General features: G+C 52.3%; 1 protein-coding gene across 1 annotated transcript in view; it reads right to left on the bottom strand.

Annotated features, from left to right (window-relative positions):
- UNC119 (unc-119 lipid binding chaperone) overlaps positions 1-18,694 on the bottom strand; it is a 34,192-nt gene extending 15,498 nt beyond the window's left edge. The window contains exon 1 of the mRNA XM_034752524.1: positions 18,457-18,694. Within this exon, the coding sequence (XP_034608415.1) occupies positions 18,457-18,634 (178 nt within the window). The 5' untranslated portion in view covers positions 18,635-18,694. The remainder of the gene's footprint in view (positions 1-18,456) is intronic.
- Positions 18,695-19,060: the final 366 nt, after the last annotated feature.

Below are 19,060 nucleotides of genomic sequence, written 5' to 3' on the forward strand. Positions count from 1 at the left end.
TTCAGCATTCATGGAAGCTAATAGGAACTTGCCTGCAGCTATTTTTAACCAGAGGTAGATCTTGACTAGACCGTGGTCTGTTAATGGGGCCCTTTGCTGAGTCAACCACTGCTAAATTCTGTGCCTGAACACCACTCTTTCCAACCCTGGTCTTGCTTTGTCTTGGGACCAATTCCAATTCCCTGCCACTAGACAGCAACTCTACTTTTGTGCGGGAGGGGAGATCAGTAGTCCTTGTGGTTACTCTCCATGTTACAGAGGCACAGAGTAAAAGCAGCTCTGAAAACCTATTTTATGCTGGCAAAATTAATAAATATTGGACCTCCAATATACGTAAGTGAACTTAGCTTGCAAATGCATGAGTAAAGAACAGTGTGTGGGGCATTTCTGAGAGACTTGCTCTAGAGCAGTGGTCCCCAAACTGAGGAGTGTGGAGGAATGTTCTCCACCCCCAGGCCAGCTCCACCTTTAGCCCCAGCTCCTCTGCTGAGCCAACTGTGCAGTAATGGCGCAGACAGATTCCATTAAGGGGGGAGTGACAGGAAAAATGTGGGCACCACTGCTCTGAGGTTTGAGCACAACTGGAATCTAAAATTCCTGAGTTCTAATCCCAGTTCATCCTCTGCCACCAACCCTACTATGGCCTTGGGTCAATCACTTAATGGCTGTGCCTGCTTCCCCACTTCTAAAATTGGGATGATATCCACCTCCCAAGGGTGTGGTAAGGGTCAACAAGGGTCAAGTGTAGCTAAGGACTTGTCTACACTTACACTGAGAGGTCTAGGTTTGATATTAGGAAACACTATTTCATTAGGAGGGTGGTGAAGCACTGGAATGGGTTACCTAGGAAAGTGGTGGAATCTCCATCCTTAGAGGTTTATAAGGCCCGGCTTGACAGAGCCCTGTCTGGGATGATTTAGTTGGGGTTGGTCCTGCTTTGAGCAGGGGGTTGGACTAGATGACCTCCTGAGGTCTCTTCCAACCCTGATATTCTATGATTCTTCTGAGTGCTGCAGCTGCACACTAGTGCATAGTGGAGACTATGTCTATGTCCATGGGAGAGCTTCTCCTGTTGGCACTGGTACTCCACCTCCCAGAGAGGTGATACCTATGTCGACGGGAGAAGCCCTCCCATTGACATACCATGGTCTACACTGGAGGTTAGTTCAGTATAACTACGTCACACAAGGGAGTGGACGTAGTTATACCGACATAAGTTTGTAGTGTAGTGTAGACCAAGCCTAACACGTGCGAGGGAATTACTGTAGGTTCCAGATAGGAGGAGCGTGCTTTAGAGGAAGCACAAATGAAGTGCTTATACCAACTACGGTGTTGGGCAAATCCTTGGATAGAAAATCACCCGTGTGATTCAAGATTGCCCCAGTACATTAAGAATATATCTTAAATCCTGCACATTGTGACTAGCAGGATAGAGAAAAAGATATCCTATGATCGCTGCACAACGAACTGTACCAGGAGCCAAACCGCAAAGCCCTCAGGCTGAGATGTGCAATCACAGGAACCAGATCCCAGCACTCTAGAGCAGAAACAAAGACATGTGTTTGATCATTACCATGTTGCTAGCCTGTACTGTGCTGTGTCACTGAAAGTTAACTGCACATCCTGTGCCTTTCCTCTTCCAGGAGTCTCTTTGCAGATGCTCTTAACCAGAGAACTGTTTGAGCACTCAACAGCATCAAGAACAGAAGCATTAGACTTACGCTCCACAGGATTTTACTGCAGGGTGCCATCACCAGCAGATAGTGAAAGTTCATAGGAAATGGAGTTTGTTAGGGATGCTATTAAGCACAAAGCTTTCTGTTGGCATGTGGCAGTGACATTTCCCTCTCAGAGTATCAGTACAGAACAAGCAGAAACACTAAGAGCAGCTCTTTGATTGTTGGTTTGGCCAAAATAATTTTCTTCCTATCCGAGACCTGTGCAGAAGCTCAGCTATGTCCGTCATCACAAGTCTAGCTGAAGCCCATTGCTGAGGGAAGAAACCTATTAAAGCAAAGCATTCTTTCAGCTGCATAAAACCCCACATTTCCTGGTGACACTTGAGGCAGAGATAGCCCAGGCATTTAAAGCAACACTCCACTCTGAACTCCAACAAGAAAACCCTAAACTTGCTACGGGGAACGTGTCATGTGAAGATACATGAGGGTTAAGGGTCAGCGCAGGGCCAGGCCAAACTGTTAGCAAGTCTGATCTAGCTGGAACATTCTAGGATAATTACATACGTTAATTTGTGCCCCACGGGCACAAATTAACATCACTTCCAGAGGCTTCTGCTTCACCTGCTGCCCACTATCAAAGGCCTTGATCAGGTGGCTGTGCACCTAATTGCAAAGAGAGGCAGCTGCATCTGAAAAGCGTAAGAGCGACAGTCAGTAACATGATCAGACCACATGTTCCAGACAAGTGAACTATTTGGCTGGGAAGGCGGGTGGTGTGCATCTCCGCAAGTCATGTTTGTCCACAAGTTAATAATTAAATGTTTTTCTTCTGCAGAATTCTTCCCCAGCTAGCACCATGGCAACAGTTATCCCCATCCTAGGCAGCAGTGGTTGCTATAGTAACTGTCAGTGGATCATCCAAACGAGAGAGCAGAGCTATGGGCAAAGAGCTTCACAGAAGGCAGAGGGCTGGCCAATCTCTCTCTCTGACATTGAAAAACCTTCACCATCTTTTCCAGCTCTGCTGAGGGAAGTCTTTGAAACATCCTCATCTTTACCAGTACTCTGGTACCTAGCTGGACCCCCCGCCAGGTTAGCTGCCAGGGAGAAGGTAGGATTTGATGCAATTAGTAACAGCTTTTCTTCTCTACCCCCTAGAATGGCATTGTCCAGTCTCCTAGCAGGAGAGAGAGAGAGAGAGGGACACGCTTGATGTGGTATCAACCCAGCTCCTCTCAGAGTCTGTACTGAGATATTTGCTTCCTCCAAGTCCTGTTTAAAAACAGGCTCTTTCTGAGCAGCTCCCATTATTAATGATGGAGACACTTGCTAACTGCCAGCCGCCCCTACCTCCTCTCCCAAAGCCTGCTGTGTTTAAGAACCACCTCAGACATTTTGTAAGAGAAGGAATCCAGCAGCTCATGTAAACCACTGGTGGGACCCTACCTTGACCCACAGATCTTTTTTACAAATAAATATTCCTAGAGAACCAGCACAAGCCCTGTCCACAGCCTGCAGCCATGGTGCGTGAGCTTTGCTCACTTGCAAGCAGAAGTCTCAGGGTGCCAGAAAGCAGAGGTCATATCTAACTAGCCTAGGACAGAGCAGGTTAAAGCCAGCCTCCTCTCTACAGAGACAGAACTGAGGAGTATCAGGGGGTAGCCGTGTTAGTCTGTATCTACAAAAACAACAAAGAGTCTGGTGGCACCTTAAAGACTAACAGATTTATTTGGGCATAAGCTTTCGTGAGTAAAAACTGAGGAGTACAGGCTCCAACCTGGCCTGCTCCACCTTCACTAGATGGCTGCACCTCCACATTGAAGGGGGAGAAATAGCTACAGGCAACTTTGAAGAACACCGTACTCTGTATTTGGCCTACACTCTGACACCCAAGCTGTAGGGTGCTGGCTCTGAATCTTCTCCTTCCTACTTAGTCACTTGTACCAGCTCCGCATCGACCTGTGTGGCTCTACAGGGGGAAGCATCACAAACTGACCAGAATCAGGGGCTTCCATTTACAGACAGTCAGAGAGAAATACCTGCAGTCTCACTGCTGAGTGCTGTCCATGGGTTAAGGCAGAAGGACCATGGCTAGAACCATGCTCAGAGTACAAGACCACACTGTACAATTGGAGGCAGCCTAGTGGCTGTCAGCGCCACTAGAACTACAGCTCAACCCCTGCAGCATGGTTCAATCAACGGCCAGACCTGGTGGGAGAGGAAAAGCCACTCCTCTGGGGAGCAGAATTAAGTAAGTATGTCTCAACCCCCCACATCTGAGGACAAGGGTAAAATGATCAAACTGCACCAGAAGGGGCGTGGTGCTGAGCCAGCCCCAAAGCCCAAAACAACAAGTGTCAAGGTGAAGGGACGCCAGCGGACCAGGCAGCCCCACACGGAGGTTTTATAAGAATAAGCTTTATATAAACTCAGGTAAAACAGAAAAATGTTTTTCATTCATGACTTTGCCTCTCCAGAGCCCCCCATAAGGGTGAGACATGTGTCCTTGGAAAGACAGGGCAGGAACGCAGGCATCCAGAAGCTTCTCTTCAGCTGGCAATCCACATGATATCAGGGTCTCCAGAAAACAGAATCCCATCTTGTCAGAGAGGAAGAGCCCCGATCCAGGAATTCTTCACACAGCTCTTCACAAACTTCAGAGCCAAAATATCTAATTGGAGGCTTCAGTGCCCCCCACCAAAATAAAAGGCTTTGACTCCTTAAAGACAGTGTCTGTGTATGCCCAAATCCAAAGGGGAAAATCCCTGTGGCAGCCCAGACCGGTGTCAGCATCCTCAGCACTTCCATGGGATTTCATTCTGATGTCAAGTGTTGACACAACAGGAGGCAATGGCTGGCTATCAGGAGAAGATGGCGTTTTCACACAAAGTCATAGGGAATCAGCCCACAACTCTGAGCATTTGCATGTGCACACAGCACAAGAACCTGCATACTGCAACTTGAAGGTTGCAGACAGCCAGGAAATACTAGAGACAAGGCCCCAGCAACAGTGATAGGTTGGCCATGTTGCAGGTCCTACACGTTTTGCAGGATGCATTTTATGACCCCAATATATTGAGCTGCATATTTAACAAGAAAAGAATCAGACATTGCATATGTGCAGTATAGCTGGGCTAATGCTGCTCGCTGCACTGCCATTCTAACTGTACCAACTTAACATTGCATTAGCAGGTTTTTGCACCTAAATTCCCAGCTTTCTTTCTGAAAGAGGATAAATCCTGAGCTTGTCAGCTTGCGAGGCTTACAGATCCCCAGGCCGTCACCTGCAGAATTTGCAAGCTCCTTTCTCTACAATACATTATACAAGATCTGCTGGCTTCATGATCAGTAGATAAGCTCAAAGCCACAAAATTATAATGGTTTAGCAATAAATGCAGATCGGGTAACACACAGAAGGACGGGACTGCTCATGCATCAAGTTAACTGGTGTCTTTACACAAGATGAGAGCTTCCAATCTTATCTGCAAGACAACTCACTAAGTCTTTGCTACATGTAACAGATGAATGGCTAGATACACAAGATAGCCCAGCCACCATCAAACTTCCAGCTGCAAGCTCCTCTCCTTCCTTCTACAGATCAGCAAATAAATAAATCACCAAAAGAGAAGTTCAGTGACTTTGCAGTCCTCCCCACTTCCCTTGGGAGCAGGGCAGGACTGAAAAATTGCTTTCTGTCTAGGAAACACCAGCAGAGGACAAGCGCTGTAGTCTGTAACATACAGACTCTGGTGTAAATTTAATACTGAGAGAGCTCTTGCATCTTTGAGAAGGGAAACAAAACAATCCCTCTGACCTGAATGAAGGGTGTCTGGTGCCATTGTCCCTCTCTGTCCCCATCCATGCTGGCAACCAGTCACCACAAGTCAAACACGAATACCACCCCTTGAGGCCCGAGTTATAAAATCCAACACAGGTCACAAGTGAGATTAAATTTGGGGATCTCTTCTTGATCTCATGTGAGTGTTTGTCTTGATTGTTGGTTGGTTCCGTCTGCGCTGAGAAGATGTGCAGGACAGCAATAGCAGCTGCTGCTCAACAATTCAACCAGAGTTGCTCAATTACTGGGTCCCTCTGGAACAAGAAAGGGAGAAGCACAAAGCACTTGTGAACCAGAGTTCACCTGCGCAGAAGATGCTAGAAGAGGGTATTCTGCAGGAAAGCCCAAGGCTGCATCAGAACTGCTGGCAGATGAGAAGCCTTGCCTGGATCCAGAAAACCCCCAGAGCAGCATGAGATTTCAGGGCCGGGGTGCAACCCTGGCTTGGTGGAAGGAGATAAGCCAGTTTCACAACAGCAGTTCAATGAAGCACACACATTGTGAAGCCGAGCAGGGCACAGTTTCTGGGTCCCCACTCAGTCAAAGCGCTGCAGCAAGCAGAGGAGGGACATATCACTGCCCATCCCAAGGAAATGAACTTGTTACTCCTTCCCCACCTCACCAGCAGACACTGTCCAGCTCAGGGAACCAGCCAAGTTGGGACTTGGAACCCTTGCGAGCCTGAAGCGAGTGCACGGGAGGAGAGTGTGTATTGTTTTACTTCTATTTCTTCAGAAAGACTCAATTCCCCAAATGGTGCACGTGCAAGACTGGTGAGTCACAGCCTCATTGCACCGAGAAAGTGATGGCCTCCTGCTACACGCTGAGCAGGACCACCATCATCACGCTCGCCTAGGTTGCAGGTGCAGAAAAAAAGGTGGCTGAGGACAGTGCACATAGGACAGGCTACCTGGCATGTCTGCACATCCCAGTGACTGGCGCTAGAGAAGCCTTAGAGCCCCAGGGGGCACGCCTGGCTCTGGAGGGAGCTCAGTAGGCTGGGTAGTAGGTGGAGAAGCACTGGTCAAATGTAAGGGCATTCCAAGTGCTTTACACACAGAGACCCATACTGTCAATGAGATGGTCCACCAGGGGTGGGTAAAAGCCCTACATCCACCCTCAGAGCAGCCTAAACTTGAATGACCCCTCTCCCATGGGCGAGCTGAGTATGGGAACTCCAGGGAGGGGGCTTGGATGAAACGGCCCCATGGCAGAAGCAAAAAAGCAGGAAAAGATAGATAAGCAGGTGGCTGGAGCATCTGCTTGGGAATGCTGCCGGTTCCCACTTGGTCCCATCAGAGGGGCAGCCTCATGCCCATCAGAATGCACACATCTCACTGCCACAGCCAGGCACAGCTTCCTCCTATCCCTAAGTAGCTAAGAACAAAATGGCAATAGACAAGTTAGTACATGCAGCTACACTAGCACTGCCTGTCCTCACCGCCCCTGGGCAGGGCAATGGTAACCTTGCTCCTGTTCTCATTTCAAGAGACACGCTAAGAGCCCTGAGGAAGGCACTTCTACATCCGCTATGAGATTTGTTCCTTTAGTAACTACCCATTTTAGTCAAGTGCGTGCCATAAATTAGCATGAAAGGCCCGGCTCCCATGTGCATTGGTGAGAGCATTTCCTCCACCACACACTGCTTCTTGGCTGGCCAGTTCTGCAATGGGAGAGGGATGAGATTACACAGCATTCAGTGCCAATAATCAGGGAGAGCACAGAACCAACCTGGGACCTCAAGTTCAGCCAAATGGATGCAATTCCCCCATAAAGCCCTGCAGATGACCAGAGCACACCGGCAGACCACCTCTATTCCCAGCCCGGTGAAAGGCCAAACTGGACTTTGGCAGCTTTATTGGGGCAGCTTCAAGGAATTAATGGGGGATCAGGTGTGTGTGAGAGACAATGCTCCCTGCAACCTCCCCATTAAGCTCAGGGCCCCCCAGCCCCATGAATTTACAGCACCCTCCATGGGGGTAAAGGGAAAATCCTCTAGCCCCACCCACACTTATTTATAGGAATCTCATCATTAGAGCATCTGATCTCAGCTTTGGCAGATTTTATTCTAAGCCTTTAATTGTCCGGGGGTGGGGGAGGGGAAGCAGAGTGCCAAAAGGAGGAGGAAGATCTTAGAATCTGAGAACGGCCCTTGGCCATACAGACAAGGGAGGCAGCAGCACTCAACTGGGGTGAGCGTGTCTTGCCAGCAGGCGCTGGAACAGGAAATTAAGAAGAGGCAAGAACCCCCTGGGTAGCACATGGCTGTTTCCTAACATGCTTTAAGAAACCAGGTCAGAGGCTATTTTGAAACCTGCTCCTGAGAGGTAAGCCAGGTGTAAGACGCTGACACTGACCTCCTAGGAGCTGGCGATTAGGAGATTATCAGATTGGAGATGCTCGGGCGGGGGGAGAGAGGAAGGGGGCAAACATAGCCCAGACACACTGAACATGCAGGCTGGTGACACAGGGAAAGGCACCTTCTGTCTCCCCAGCCCAGAATACCCCTCTGCGGGAAGGGGGTGACAGCACCGGGGCATTACTCCTGGCATCCAGAGCAATGCAGCAAAAGGAAGAGGAAAGAAGACTCACCAGATACAGCAACATTAAAACCCCCTAGAAAAGAGGGCAGGGGAGACCAAGAAGCAGGATCCTAACAAAACATACCGTATTGGAGCAAAATAGCAAGTCCTAGGTGGTTCCAACGCCTCTTGGGCTGGGCTGGGCTGAAGGCTGCCCAGCCACTTGATTACTCAAGTTTATTGTCTTGTAGACAAGTGCATAAACACTGCCCTGTATGGTTATCTCACGCCCTCCGCCCTACCCCAAGCCCATAGCAGCCCAGGGAGGGGCATGTCTCAGTCCCACATGGGGAGGGGAGCGTGAGGGAACAGTAACTGAGGGGGAAAGGGGATGGAGGTCACCTGCTCAACAAGAGGCTTTTGAGAGGAAGGAGAATCAGTGATGTGTCCCAGCTAGCACCATGGTAAGGAGGTGGCATCACGGTTTCCCAGGGGCACCAAATCCTCACCCAGGCTCCACCAGAGCAGAGCAGCTCCTGAAGGCTTCCTGTGGCTGCATGTTTCGTGGCATTACCTGCTTGAGTGCACTCTTGGGCCTGCACTTCTACTAACGTTCCTGCTGCACTCAGTCCTCTTTGGGGTTCTCAGCCCTTCTACAGCCCAAGAGGCCCCCCCGCTCTAACCTCCGCAAAAGCCTTTGCTGGCCTTACAGCTACGTATATTGGACTGTGAACACAGCAGGACATGCCAATCCCACCTACGCTGGTTTCGATGGAGGCCATGGAAACGTGCGTTGTGGCATTTCTAGTCCAATCATTTAAGCAGCAAGGCCTTGCCCAGGCAGTGTGCTAGTGCACGCCAGGTGGAGTGAACCGGGCCTAGGGAAGGTTTTGTGGAGGAGACGCGCTGGTGCGCACTAACACACTACACACCGCGTAGCCAAGCCTCACACACCACTTGGATGGTATGTTCAATATTCGTTACAGTTTAAAACTGTCTGAATAAAAATCCCTTCCCCTGAATTCATAGCTTGAGACCTGTAATGTCTTAGTCCTGCCAGCTTCCTTGGAGTCTTCCAGGCTAGAGAACAGACAAGCCCTGGATTACTAGTGAAAAGAACTTGCAGGAGACAGCCCCAACCAACCAGACTCCATAACCCCACCCGGGGCCCCTCCCCCATCACCTCTTCTGTCCCTGTGGACCAAGGGTTCCCAAGAGAGCAAGGCTGCATGCACTGCCCTTTGCTACCACTTAGGGCTCATCTTCACTAGAGAAACAGCGACTAACCAACCCTACATCTCAACCCAGGAGTCCCTAAATCATGCCCCAGTCACACTCCGAGCCCTACTGACTCTGCTTGGCTTCCCCCGAGGGTAAATCTGAAGGGACCCCACAGTGCGTCACTAGTGCTGTGGCGGAGGACGTTGTGGATAGAGTTCAGGCTCATGCTACGCCAAGCAAGGTATAGCAGTCCTCCAAGGGCTCTCCCGCAGTGCCCCAGCCACTGCAAAAGGGCCTCTCTGACAAACTAACCTTCACTGCCAATGGTCAGACTGGCCTGACGCCACCTCCCTGTATTAGCTGCCCACTGGCATGCAGGTGGGCCTCTGTTACAGGCTCCCTAGAGGTCAAATCGCCTCTCCCAGGAAGACGCTGCCAAGCCAGGCTAGACCACAAGCCCCTTACACAGACATGGCTTATTGGGAAGCAAAGATAGATTAATAACTAAAACCAACTGTATGAAAGCAACTCATCATGTTGGAAATACAACTGTCCCCTACCGCCACCACTGCCATTGACCAGGTTTGCCAGAAAAGTTGCTGCAAAATGGAGAAGCAGCTCGAACAGCCTCCGACGTGACACAAGAACGGAGATGATGATATTCTACTAACACCACAGAAAATCCATTTTACTAAACTGAAGAGTCGGACAACCTTCTAAATGCCCTTCAGGGCTGCAGTCAGTCAGTCCAATCAATTCATCCTGGGCAAGCTACGTTTGCTAAACTGACCATAAACCTGCCAGCAGAGACCAGACAGGCGGAGACATGAGTTCGCCTATCCATTCCTTAGAGCCCCTCTTGCCGAGGGGGGTTCATGGATTGGACTCAGGCACTATTTGGCAAACCAACTCCCCAGCACTTCTTTGGTAGCAGTGTCATAATTAGACCTATGATTTTACCCTGCCTGGGAACTTAACTGTAAGAAGTGAGTAAACATTCACCAGCTGTCACCGTGACCTCTAACAATAAATGAAGATGTGAAACAGTGCAAAAGGAAGACAGAAAAACGGAATTAGTCTAAACAAAAAGACCTCCAAACTGAAGGACTGTGTGAAAATCATGCCTGGTAAACAAGAACAGTGTAAGAGCAGAAGTCAGTGAACCAAAATTGCTGAATTGGAAATTAGGCCTAATTGGTGGACAAATAATGAGGAAATAGACTATTCCACCCATCCCTGCCTTTCTCTGGGGGGAAAGCTGGCTACCACTACACTGGCTGGCTGAAAGGCAAGAAACAGAGAAGAAGTAAGCTTCACCATTATGGCTGCCACCCTTAGTCTCTCCTGAGACCCGAGACCTTCTTCATCCTAATCCTGACCAGATGGGGCCAGAAAGGGACCCAAATGACAGCACCACCTCCCCAGCGCTAGCTATATCCCTACTGTCCCCTGGGAGGGGAGACTGTCTCCCCCACACCTTACCTTCCCACCTTATTTCTTCTCTTTCCTATCCCTCTCCTTTTCCCTTCTGCCTATCAGGAGTCTGGCTCAGCCAGCCAAGCCTGCAATATCTTGCAACATTGCCGTGAGCCTGTGGCCAGACAGCAGCTAAAAGCAGTGCACTAACCAGCCCAATGCTGGTACAAGTTGCCAGGTCTCGGGACGGCTGGTCGGACTGTGTGTTGGGCCTGTGTTTCCAGCAGGGAGGCTTCAAGTAAAAGTCAGCCCCAGAGCCAGAAGCTGCACTGCCTCTCTTTGCTCGGTACGGGCACGTGTCTTGTTCTGCTTTTTAGGAACCAGGATCAGATTAAGAGACTGTCCGATGAGGGGTTTTTCCTTCTGTTCTTCAGCTAAAGGAAAAGGGATGTTACAACAACAGTCTTGTTTCACATCTTACATTTCAAAGGCTTTAACTATTTTTCCTTCTTTTCTGCATCTTTAACAGAAGGCAATGTGTTTGCCATGGCACTAAGCAGGCCAAGGTCTCTTTATAGCAAATCCAAACTTGTTTTAACGCTGTTTATCAATGGACAGTGTCAGGGTCATGTGAACACCTCTCTCCTTGGGCCCATGTTTTCCACTAAATTAATACAACAGTGGCCCCATCAGTTTCTGGAGCATTTAGGCATTTTTCACATTCCAAACATGCGGCCTGGAATCATGGCAGAATAGCAGCAAAATCAACTCCCTTGGATTTTGTCTATGCTTGGCACTAGCCCCAACTGAGCCACTGGTAGCCAGTTTCTGGCAGGGCTCCTCCAGCGCAAGTCGTGACTTTCCTCATCACATTTGGAGTTTGCACTATGGCAACTACAACAGCCACCAACAATGGATGATCCCCCAAGACAGACAAAGCCTTAGACCTTCACTTGGAAAAGGTGAAATGCTACCAAATGCCACAATGCTACAGAAGGGATCTAACTGCACCCTGCCTAGATACACATTAGCCCCTGCAACCTGTGTATCCACCAGTCTTCATTATTTCCAGCATGCCTGAGCACACCAGAGAGAGGGTATCCCCCAGATGCATGGACACCTTTCTGGGCGGGCAGTGCCCTCCTGACTCCTTGGCCAACCCAGGCTGTGTTCCTAGAGCGGGTGTCAGCCCTAGATTTACAGAGGGACATTTCTTCCCCTCCAGCTGCGCTTGTAATTAACTGCAATCTGAAATTAGCTTTGCCCTCTCCCGGGTAATCCCAAGTTAATCAGGCTCTAAGGTTTTCCTCTTGTTGTGAGTGTGGCTGTAAGAGCAAGTGACAAATCCTGCTAATAGCAAAGCAAATGCTACACTGGCCTTCTGTTTAATCCATCTGGAGCAATGCCAGAGGTGAGCTCGTGGAGGAGACAGTGCTTTAGTAACAGCAACCCTGCATTCTCCACACAGCCAGCTCTTGATAGGTCTGGTGCAGGGCAAGGCAATGGAACTTGGGGGAGGTCACATTAAGAGGACACAATACACCCAGGATAGCTTGGACAGCATCTTCCCCCCTTAAGCTTATTAGGGGCAGGGAAACATTGAAAACACAGGCCAGCTGGCTTTCCTGGCTTCCTGCATACATCAGCAAACAGAAGGAGCTTCCGTGAATTGGAAGCAAGTGTTCCTTTGCCACAGGGTTCACCAAATGTTGTACACAGCACCTCTCACCACAGCCAGTCAGCTGCCCTGAGCCATCTAAAAGGCTAGTCCCTTGTGAGCTAGATTTACCAGTGTCCCCTTTGGGAGCGGAGACCTCCTTCCACCAGCTTGTGGTTCCATAACAGGGCTCCCACAGCGCACTCGCGGACGGCTCAGTGCTAAGCCGGTTTTTAATGTCAGCGGGTATTACTGTGGTAATTGCTGAGTAACCAGCCCGGACATTGGAGAGAGCAGCTGTTCCTCTTACATAAAACCACAGCATTTTAGACACAGTTCTGCTGGCTCCACCCCCGAGCTGCCAGCTCCACCAAGCCAGCCCCTTCCTGGGGGCGTTTCAGTGCCAGTCCAAAGGACACTCAAGCCAGAGGGCTTGGAAGAGCAGCACCATGCATCCTGCATTCAGAGTCACATTTTTTCCAACCCAGGGGTTAGGGATTCCGAGTTCAAAACACCAGAAAACAGCATCTGGGAGAAGTCCTGGGGCCTGCTTCCCGCCCCCCAGCATCACAGGACCTTAACCCTCAGGGCCCTGGAGAACTGCCTCTTCCAGCCTTTGTCATGGTTGGCCAATTTCACAAGTGCTTCAGGAACCCTGGCGAGTCTCTGCAGAAAGCAGAGTGGCCAGGGGATGAGATAAACACACGGAGAACTAGAAGGGGCATTGCTGGCAATGAGATCACAGAATTCTAAACATGTCGCCTAGTCTCTAAAGCACATGTCACTGCAGCATCTCAGCACCTAAGCCAGTCTAGCCCATGCTGGGCCTGGACCCATTAGAACCAGGTTAGCAGAAGACTTCTTAGCCTTGCTCTGCCATAACCGGGATCCCTCAGCACAGCAGACTAGCGAATCTCCACAGGGCGCAATGGAAGGCCCATTCTTGGACCCGATTAACCCAGGTTATTCACTCTGGTAGTGACTCTGTCCCAGGTGAAAGGCTGATGCTCATTCACAGCAATAGAAAGAAGCCTCTGAAGTGCTCCAGGTGAGGAGGCACTTCAGTTGTCCAAGGGTTTGACTTATAAAAGCCTGCGCAGCCTTTTGCTATAGCCAGGGGTCACCATCCCCACACGTCTGAACTGAACTTCCTGCACTAGGACCCGCGCACCTTGGGCCTCACCACTGCCTAGGAACAATGAGAAGAAACTAAACCGTGCAAAGCATTGAAGGTGCCGTAGCCCGAGCTACTTTTGTAGCAGCGTGTGCTGCGATGAGTCAGATCCCAGGGACAATACCGCAGACAGAGCTTCACCAACCCAACAGCCAGCCCAGCGCCACCAGCTGACTCAAAGCAGCTCCAACAGTGACACTTTGGGGGAAGGACGGAAGGAATGAGAGCACGAGCCACTGCAGCGCCAGGGAAGTGTGGCTGGATCTTGTCCCATAGCCTGGAAGGGCAAAAGCCCCAAGCAACCTTACTGCTGCAATACCAAGGCTTTCCAGCAGCAAGAAGGGTCTTTGCACATTTCCTCCCAGGGCTGAGCTGATGTAACACGCGAAGAGCAGGGAGAAGGGTTGGCGAAAGACCAACTCGGTTTCAAATGCTGCCCATTTCCTGGGTTTGGGATTTTCTAAGCCTTACACTAAAACTGTGGTAGGAGAGTTCGCCTAGTATCTAGAGTCAGCTCTGGACTGGGACAAGCACCTAAAGGAACAAGGCTGGTCCACTGGGCCTAGGGGAGCTGAACTTGAGAACAGCTAGGACAGAAAACAACTCTGAGCACTTGCATTTCACACTTACCCTCAGAGTGCCAGGGGAGCCTAGAGTAGGTTTCCCTGCCAAACCGGCTCACCTCAACCACCCTCTGCGCCCCACTGGCAGGAAAGGGCTGAGACTGGAGGAGATGTCAGCCTCCCTCCCACAGCCAGTGCTCCTTCCCATCCCTGCAGCGCCTTGCACAGGGAGAGACAGAACTGCAAGAACGGCTGGATGTTTTCAGCATCTGTTTGCGCCCGTTTGCTGAGTGCCACGTACAATTTGACATATTCTGTGGATTTCAATTATTTATGCAGTAGGAATGAAAAAGGAGCCTTCAGCCACTAAAGCGAATGGTGTCCAAAAGAGGAATGGGCACTGAAAAGCGTGTTTCGAAAAACCATCCTTCTGCACTTCCAGGGGCAAGGGATGGGAACTGTAGGCAGGACCAACGCACCAGGACCTGGCGCAGATCTTGTGTATCTCTTGAGCAAAATGAGCTCCATCAACTGTGCATGGGGGGATGGTCTGTGTCTGCAACACCACTACATACCACACGTGCCTTCAGTGCAGCCCCTGCCCTGCAAAGACACTGCCCAGCACACTCCTTAGGTGCCCGTGGCAAGGCCTGGCACCAGCCAGCTACAATACTCGTCCCACATCCGATCAAATGGAGCAGTCACACAAACTGGGGTCATTCTGCACAGCCCAGTGACGAAGAAACAAGGCCCTGGGAAGGAGTGAGGGGAGGCTCCTGCCAGGCACAGAACACCTCCAGAGCCAGCCTGTCCCAGGGACAGGACTGATCCTGCAGCAGTTGGGCTCTTCTTCTCAAGCGGAGCATCCATCATGCCACCTGCCCAGTCACAGCAGGACTGATGGGGAGCCAAACAAGGGAAGGGGAGTCACTCTCTCTGCTTGTTAGCAGTCCCTGCCTGTCTGCTCTGGAACATGCGGCTGGTAATGCAAGGTTGGGAAACCCCTGTGCTGTGAGGGGAGCCGGGGGAAGCAGATGGGCACAGGGATAATACACCCTCTCTACACACCTAGGCATGGTGTCGAGACGGGGAACGTGCACATGGCTCACAGGGCAGCAGGGTCCTGGCACGCAGACACCATGGGGATGGCAGGGGAACATTCTGCAGAAGTAAAGCTCTCAAGCTCTCGTAGGGACCTGCTCAAGAGGCGTCAAGGGACAAGGCCATCAAAGGACGTAACTAAATGGTTTGTTTCTGGAACTGCTGTCCCGTACTTAGAGAAGGTGGCTACAAGTGTTCATCCTGTTCCCAGCTTGATATGCAAACTTGGGCAACTAATTAAACTTCCCAACATTGCACTAGGCTGCTAGATCTGGGAGAGCAGAATGCTTTACAAGCACCAATCCACAGTGGGAAGGATCATTTACGTTAGTGTCAGATTGTAATATATATACACATGTGTATTCCCTTAAAAACTCTACATGAGAGAGCATGCCTGGACATGTCAACCACAGATACACCCAGACACGGCTACCAAGCACCAGCACCAGTTTCATGGCCTGTCACAAAATATTTTAAATGCTTGTTTAAAGACCGGCACACTTATCTGGAGCAACTATACCGGTGTTTGCCAAACCACACAAACAACGTACTTCATCCTCTATGGCACAGCTGCTCTAACCATGGGACGCAAGAGCCGTTTCCTCCGTGCACAGCGTGAGAGGCCGGAAAGTCACTCACAGCACTCCGCCCAAGTATCTTAGCTGGGCGCTGGGAGGAATCTTTCCCTTAGTGCCACAGAGTGTTAACAGCCACTCCTCAGAGGAGCCTCGAGACCCCTAATGCTCCTCCCACAAGAGCAGAGGTTCTGGGCAGGACCTCTCCTTGCCCCTATCCCTGCTGCCCCGGGAGCACTCACAGGGGATACACCCCCCTGTACAGCCTCCCAAACCCTACTTCCCCAGATCCACTGACATCACTCAGGTGTCGTTTTCGTGCCAGACTCTTCGGGGCTCCTGTTCCAAATGCCATCAGCCAGGCACAAGGCTTAGCATGGAGTACCAGGAGTGACCCCCCTCTTCCATACCTGCAGAGCCCTTCTCCTGCCCCCGTGGGCCCAAAGAGGTACAAGGCTTGGGAGCAGCACTGTCATGGGCTTTAGCAGGGGCCTCTCTGGGGACGATGACTGGCCAGCAGACCAGGAACCCTGCTTCTGCAGAGCTCTGGGCTCGGCTAGCCACCGCCTTCTTTCTCTCTGCCACAAGAACTGGCATCTACAATGTAAAGTGGCAGATTCCTGAAATTACAATTTACAACCGAGAATCAGTAGCAACGTAGAAATTGTGAAAAACGATGGTTTTAATTTCTTGCAAAGAGAGTGAAGCCCACCTGAGCTGGGAAACAGCACATCTTTCCCTCGGGATCAGCCTCCAGCAATGCCACCCTGAGCCCCACTGTCCCCCCCCCCATTCTAGGCACAGGTGTGGGGTGGCCTAGTCCTGCTCCTAGTGGTGTCTGTATTATAAAAGCACTCGCACATTGGCACTAGCTGGCCCCAGTGAGGCAGTCAGCAGAGGCCAAGGAGACCGAACCCCCAAGTCCCATCACATCATGCTTGAGGCGCCCTGATGGACAGCACAACAGCCTGTTCCTCGGAGAGAAACTGTCAGTCAGCAGGGCTAATAATTCAGTACCTTTCACCAGCTCTAACTGGGGGCAGGGGGAGGCCTTGCAAATCTGTTGCCACAGTTACTAGCATCTGAAGAGTTGGCTCCCCCTTGAACCCGCATGGTGCAAGGGGAGACCTGGAAGCATTCCCCCTCCCCTCCACAGAGGCCCTTGCTAGAGAGACCTGCAGCTCCATGGCCCCTCTTGGTGCTTGGAGGAACAGAAACTGGGACAGCAGAGACTCCCTTTCACAGCCTCGACCTCCCCCTCCTCTTGCAGCAGCATGAGAGCTCCCAGCAAAGCCAGCAGTGCGGGAGAGGAGTGTTTAAGCACAGAGTATTTATGATAGAACCATAAAATGATTCAGCAGGCTCAGAAAAACCCCCCAGAATCTATTTTAAGAGACAGTCCTGGCTCAGCAAACCATGTTTCTGTTTCAGCTCCTGCCCCTCTTCCCGAGTAGAAGATGGGGCAGCCACTCCAGCTGCCCCCGTCCAGTGACCTGTCATGCCTACGCTTTTCCGCCACAATAACAAGCTGCAGAAGTGTCCCTAGCCTCAGACTAGCAAAGCCCCTGATTCCACAGCCAGGCCCGCTGGTGAGAGGTACCGCTGCCAGCAGCACCCAGGGCATTCCGCTCACACGTGGGCCTCTCGCAAACACAGAAACCAGACCACTGAGCTTCAGACCAGGTCTGATCTCCCGGGCTCGTGTCTCTGGGTGTCGAGCTAGGGAACATGCCGCACAAAGTCACCAGCTCAAGCTGTGTCACAGTCTGTCCACTGGGGCAGAGGCACATTGCTGTCCCGCTGGAGCTGTCCTCCTCTGACAACGCTAAGTGGCTGAAGGACCAGGGCTCTGCTGAATTCGGAGACCTAGCTGGCCCTGTGGTTTCAGGGTTCAAGCACCAGGCTGTCAGCCTATATTAGTCAGTGCCCACTTCTTCTCGAGAAGGCGCAGTCCTGCGTAGCCCCGTAGTCCTCAGACGGCCCACGCAGCCCGAGGGCTGGGCCAGGCGCTGGCAGTAAATAACCACTGGTGGGGCAGCAGAGGATGGATATGGAGCTAGAGAACAGACATGCAATCCAAGGGGTCTCAGATAGTCCCCCCCCACCCAGTCTCCACCCATCCCCAACTGGGCAAAGCAGGGGTTCAGCCCAGGCACAGAACCCAGGGCAGATGAAGAGGAAATACTCAGACCACCCCCCCGGCCAGGGCAGCAGATTTCAAAGTGAAGGGCCAGGCCCCAGCTGCTGAGACCTTAGGGAACAAGGGATTACTGGAGCCTGAGCAGAGGAAACACTGACCCCAGCCAGATAGGGAGCAGCGATGGGACGGGAGCCCTGTACAAGCGCTGTACCCCTGGGCCACAGACAGCCCACTGTGGGGTGGGCACACCTCTTCCTTGGAGGGGCTGGGACCCCACGGGGGCAGGGAAGAGGTGAGCCAAGGCCCCATGGGGGGAGGGAAGGGAAGATAGGGGGCCGGGGCCCCATGGGGAAAGATAAGATGGGGGGCCAGGACCCCTCTCCAAGGGCAGGCTGGGACCCCCACGGGGGGAGTGAAGAGGAGCACCGAAGACCCACAGGGGAAGGGAAGATGGGGGGCCGGGGCCCCTCTCCAAGGGCAGGCTGAGACCCCACAGGGGGAGGGAAGATGGGGGGCCGGGCCCCACGGCAGGACACGGGCCCTCTCTCCCGGCGTCAGGCCCGCACTCACCGCCCGTGATTTTCTGCAGCCCCAGCACGTCCTCGGGGCCGATGAGCGGCTTCCGCAGCAGCTCCTCCTCGGGGCCCGCGGCCGCCGCCCCGCCGCCCTTCTTCACCCTCATGGCCGCGGCCCCGCCGCTGCCCCGCCGGCCGGAGCGAGTGTCAGCGCGGAGAGCGGGCTCGCTCATCCCCCGCCCGCGGCCCCGCTCGGCGCCTTTGCCGGCAAAGCCCCGCGCTGCCGCCGGCTGCGGCCCGGCCGCCTGGCTCCGCCCCGGCCCGGCCCCGCCCCGCCCCGGGACCGGCCCCCAGCAGGGCGGGGTCGTTGCTGGCCGGGGGCCCCGGGTCGTGGCTTATGCCGGCTCCTCCCGCACGGCGGGGAAGGGTTTGCGTGAGCTGAGCCCCCCTCGCCCCCAGGACAAGCGCTCCAGCCGGGCCGGCTGCCAGGGAGCCCAAGACCCGGCTAACCCCAGCAGCGCCTGCACCCTTGGGCCCGCACAGGTGTAGGGCTGTTTGAACCGCAGCCTCCCCCCCGGACAGGGTCTGGCCCGTCCCCTCACCCTACAGCCCTGGCGAGCAGCGGGAACAGCCCCACCTCAGTGGGGTTTGGCCACCCC

This window comes from Trachemys scripta, chromosome 18 (assembly GCF_013100865.1).
Source record: "Trachemys scripta elegans isolate TJP31775 chromosome 18, CAS_Tse_1.0, whole genome shotgun sequence".
Lineage (NCBI taxonomy): Eukaryota > Metazoa > Chordata > Testudines > Emydidae > Trachemys > Trachemys scripta.